General features: G+C 47.4%; 1 protein-coding gene across 1 annotated transcript; it reads right to left on the bottom strand.

The window, feature by feature from the left end:
- Nucleotides 1-2582: 2582 nt before the first annotated feature.
- LOC141022005 (protein FAR1-RELATED SEQUENCE 1-like) lies at nucleotides 2583-3934 on the bottom strand. Its single transcript, XM_073497876.1, has 2 exons — nucleotides 2985-3934; nucleotides 2583-2586 (listed from the first exon to the last, which is right to left on the bottom strand). Exons 1-2 carry the CDS (start codon nucleotides 3932-3934, stop codon nucleotides 2583-2585), a joined length of 954 nt encoding a protein of 317 aa, XP_073353977.1.
- Between the last annotated feature and the right edge of the window lie 1408 nt (nucleotides 3935-5342).

The raw sequence follows: 5342 nt of genomic DNA, 5'->3' as shown, positions 1-5342 counted from the left end.
GAGGAGCGATGGGCCACAAAGGTCGCCAGCGACGTGCGAGGATTCGAGTATGGATGCCATCCTTGATGGGAAGACGAGAGATGATCTCACCTAGGACGCCGTCGGCGAGATCGCTGATGCGGTCCGCACGACATCCCTCTTCTTCCTCATCGGATCGGGAGGGAGCACGGTCGCCGCTTCCATCCCCTCCGGCGACCAACACACCACCAGAAAGCGGCGTCGCCGGTGGCGCCACTCTCAACCTGTTGATGCTACGAGCAGCGCTTTCCATCTCCACCTCCATTGCTGGGGTGGCGCCGCCCACGACCAGTGCTCACTGAGGTGGATCTGGAGAACTGGATTACAGCCTGTCAATCCACGAGACGGCTTAAATACCCACGACGGGGAGCGGAGGGGTCCAGATTAATTACTTCTTCTATTTTTCTTTCTGACAGGGGGCCCGGGTTAAGTACTACTCGTAGCAAGTCAATGGTAGGTGACTGCTTGAAACATTAAATAGAACCACGGCTTTCAAGGTACGAGATGCACTGTTGCACACGCAGACCAGGCACGGGCGTGCCCGTCCATGTTTTAATTATTTACGGCACACATTGAATAGAAGAATCTGTTTGACGCCGGAAGCACGGTTCTACAGTCATCTTGCCTCTACGAGCAACAAAATTTTCCACGAACATGTTCACATTTAAGTCAATAGAAGATTTAAGGCCGTGCCTCTGCTTTGCAAATGATTCTGCTGAAACGCTCCTGTCACGGCTTGTCACGTACCAGACACACGGTACGGCTTGGCATTGTCATGTACCAGACACATGGTCCTGCCTTTGGCATTGTGACGCACTGTTCTACATGCCACACAGGCATGTAGAACAGTTCGTGTCTACCTTCGTGTCTCTTTGTGTTCTAGATGATTCCGTTGACTCTAACACTAGGAGAGGCACGGTATGGAGGCCCAGAGAGGCATGCTTGCATTTTACGCGGGATCAAAATTATCACAGGCACGGGCATGAAGCGTGTAAAGGCATGGTCGGTGGTATTACATAGAGTCACGCTAACCTTTGTCTTACGCACAGCCACGGACGTTTACTCTGTGAGGCACGGAATGGCCTATACGGGAGACCCTGTTTTTAAAAGCGTATTTCCTTGTACGGGCATAAGCACGTGCATACAACATAGAGGCACGGGCGTTTACTCTGTGTTTTAGTGTCAAGGGTCACAAGCACGAGCATACAGCCCTCAAAGGTCTTCTAATTACATAGAGTCATGCACAGAGGTTTTCTAATTGTATTCATAATGAGTCGGTGGAGAGGCATGGTTTATTCTTACCCGGAGTCACGATTGTGCGATTATTACGGAAACCTAATAGATCGGACGACTGTCCGTGTTACAATTGTTTTCGTTGTAAGATTTTAACTCAAATGCATGAACCGTCAAGTGTGTCAGTGTTTCAAGTCAGAGGTCACCTTCGTGTCTCTTTGTGCTCCAAATGCATCCGTTGATCTATAACCAGGAGTGGCACGGTAAAGATGCTCAGGGAAGCATGCTTGTGTTTTACGTGGAGTCACGTTCGTGCGTCAATTGCGGAAACCCAACGTGCATGTTACAATTATGTCACTAGAAGATTCAAGGCCGTGCCTCTGCTTTGCAGATGATTCTGCTAAAACGCGGACAAAACCAAGTGAATGAAGTGATGGCAGAACCACGGCTTTTCAAGAAAGAGACACACGGTCCTGCCTTCGGCATTGTAAAGCACTGTTCTACATGCCACACAAAGGCACGGCCGTGATTCCACGTGCTTTAGTAGCATGTAAAGACGTGATTCTCTCACAGCAAACGCCGTGAACCTACTGCCAGGACTATATCCATTTGTAAAACAGAAACGCAAACACAACCGTGACCCGTTGTGTTTGAAATCTTTGCATCACAGAAGCACCACGTGAAGGCACATGAGGCACGGTTGGACACGCATCGCAAGCATGGTTATTTGACTTACTTACAGTCATGCATTCATAACAGAAGAACATGCGTTAGAACAGGCGAGGCACAGTTACCACGAAAGCCACGGTTATGCAGCCCCAGAAGCACGACCCAGATTCTGTGCTTAAAAACGTTTTCGTTCCATAACGGTGGGCGTGACCATGCAACCGTGAGAGTCACGGTTGAACACTCACCGGTGGCATGACCGTGGCTGCCTGTGCCCTTAGGTTATTTTTATCTCTCTGTCACGCAGCAGAGAAGCATGCTTGTATGCTTACAACATCCATGTTCAGAAACCGACGCGGCAGCGGAAAATAACACGGAAACCTGTGGCTCTGATATTTTTGTCCGCCGAGTAAAAAATACATAAAGAAGCAAAAATCGTTCTTATTTAAATTTGTTTTGTTTCTATAACTGCAGCAAATTAACTTACAAGCCGTTCTTATAACCACAGCACAAGAAAATAAACAATCGACAACCGCCCGCCCTTCCCACCAATTCCTTGCAATTTCATCGCTCCACGTGCGGCCTTGTTTTTGAATGTTCAGCGATCCATTCTTCCTTCTCGACCCTTGTGCAACCCCACCCTTCTGCGTAGCTATTCAACCTATTTACCTGTAAAATTAATATTCATACATAAAAACAAAGCGAAAGATTGCGGTCATCACTGTTTTTTGCTTACGTCCTCTTTAAGCTGCATTATTACCTTTTAGTTTTTCTATTCGTACTGTTCTCCGGTACCAAAAAGTCACCACTCAGACCTTTCCTTTCCGAAAATGGACTGCGCAGATTCCGTGCCTTGTCCCGGGCTTCCCTGTACGCATTCTGTGTGCCTGGCTTGTGTGATGTTTGATTCTGGCGTAGATGCAAGACTTTGGTAAATGCTCCCTGTTGTCAGTGGGGTCGTTGGAGTTGCTGGCGTCTGACGTCTTCCTCCTGGGCTTGGAGTGCATTGTCCTGAGCCGTTTGATGTCCCCGATGGTGTTGTCGGTGTTGTCGGCCATTTCATTGACCTTGCCCTCTTCTCCTGCTGCGATTTCCTATTTTCCTCTTCAATCCTCATCCTCTCCTGGACTTCTGGGTTATCCGGGCAGTTTGTTTTCCTGTGACCCTTTACTCCACAACGGCCGCACTTGGATGCGGCTTTGTTGCCTTTTCCTTTCTTCTCAGAACCAGCTTTGATTCGATCTCCTTTTTTCGTACCCTTTGAGCCACTCATGGGAGGGTTCTTGAGAGTTTCGGCAAGAATGCCTGTGTCTGGTTCCTCGGCAAGTGCCGCCATGACTTTTATTTTCATATCTACCGTACACTCACGCAGCACACGGTATGCCTTCTCTTTTCTGCAAGCATTTGAATAGATATCCGACAACTCAGCGTAAGCAAGGCCGAATCTCATAGTTTCATCATCTTGCATGGTCATGCTATCACCTTGACTTGTAGACAGAACTTTCAGACTCTCTGATAGATTCCTGGTCCATTTGGGGATGACAAAGGATTTTGGAAGTTGATCGATCATGCCTGTTTGGTCCATCACCTTAAGCACATGGCAGCACTGAATGTCATCCCTACTCATTTTCTTGCAGCTGCAACTGTATGTTTCTTTTTGCTCATCCACATCTACCCTGAACTCAGACCTCTCAAATTCCTCGCCCGGATATGGTTTCCACACTTTTTCTCCAGGCTCAATAATCTTTTTAAAAAAATACTGCCTCCCCTTTGCCAGGTCAGAGCATTTGAAGTAAGTCTGGTTCCGTAGCTCCAGCTGGAATTTCCTGAAAATTTCATTCGTGTATACTTGACTTGCTTGTATTTCAATCGGAAAACCCGTCTCTAGTGATGGCGCCTTCTCTTCTGTTCGATGTCTTTTCTTGTCAAGCGTGGCGAGGCAATTTTGTTGAATCGTGTGATACGGATTAACAAACCTTTTTATAGTGTCCTTGTGGTCGACGTAATTCTTCCACATCGAATTCGTGCTCTCACTGCGAGTGGTTGTTCACGAGAAAGGATAGAAACAATCCTTGAAGTAGGCCGGCACCCAAAAATTTCGGAGTTCCCATAGCGTGTTCAGGTGTTTGTTGCCTTCCGCCTTGTGGAGAGAAATTGTTGCTTTCCAGGCATGCTCAAACTCGTCTTGATCTAGTGCGTTTTTGACGATCCGAAATATATCATCAGACATCCCTGGGTGCTGCGCAAACACTACTGCGTTATTTTCCTTCAGGTTCTTCCTAATATGCCACCATCACAACCTGTGCCTCGTCCTTGGAAGAGCTTCCTTTATTGCAGTCTTCATCGCCTGGTCCTGGTCTGTTATTATGTATTTCGGCTCTTTACCTCCCATTGCCTCGACAAACGTGCTTAGGAGCCACTTGAATGACCCTATTTTCTCATCCTTCAAAAGGCCTACTCCAAAAAGGACGGTCGACCCGTGGTTGTCGACACCTGTAATTGGTGCAAATGGCAAGCCATATATATTCGTAGAGAATGTGGTGTCAAAAGACACGAAATCTCCATATAGATCATAATTCATCTTACACAAGGAATCTGTCCAAAACAGGCTGCGCACTACATTGTTCTCTGTCTCTTCCACATGGTGGAATCCCGGCCTCCGCCTCTGCATATCAGGAAACATTTTCATGGTGTCTGCGATATCAGTGCCGCGCTCTCCATCCCTGTCCCGGCATGCAATGTTGCTTATGTCAATCGTGTCGAACATAATTTCTCGCCTCGGTTTCCCCATGCCAGTAAAAATCTGCATAACCTTCCTTGGTTCTAACCTCGCCTTATGCAGCACTTGTATAAAGAATTTCTCCTGAGGTGTCATCTTCTTATAGCATCTCATGAACTTCAGCATCCAATCAGATGGGTGAAGCTGGTGGTTGTGCTCTAGACGAACATTCTTCAGGTACCATTTCCTCCTATCTGTATCCCTCTTGGCTGTTATCTGGACTGGGCAGCTTGTCCGGATCAAGCAGTTGCTCCTTCTCTCCTTAACATGTCTCTCAGTTGTTTTATTCTGCCCTTCCTTGGTGCACTGAAACACCTGCTTGTCAAGCTGCTGATCATATGTCGATCTTCTGCTCGTTGATCGCTTGGCAGCAAAGCCAACCTTTCTAGCATATCTGAAGAAAAACAAAAAGCACTCATCCAATGATCCGAATACCATACCACCCTCTGGTTCGAGCGCTTCGGTGACCTCCTGAATCGTTGGGTATATGCCTTCATTAAACATGTCGTCCATTTCTTTCTCTACAATGGTTGGCGGCGCCATGATGATTCTGTCTACCGTGTCTTTGTTCGTCTGATCGCATTCACTTCTGACGACATCAGTCTCATCGCCAGCCACAGGTCCACTTACAGCGGAGCTGCTGCTG

Source organism: Aegilops tauschii, chromosome 4, assembly GCF_002575655.3.
Source record: "Aegilops tauschii subsp. strangulata cultivar AL8/78 chromosome 4, Aet v6.0, whole genome shotgun sequence".
NCBI classification, from domain to species: domain Eukaryota; kingdom Viridiplantae; phylum Streptophyta; class Magnoliopsida; order Poales; family Poaceae; genus Aegilops; species Aegilops tauschii.
The sequence above is the reverse complement of the archived record's forward strand: the minus strand, read 5'-3'. Positions and strand labels throughout refer to the sequence as shown.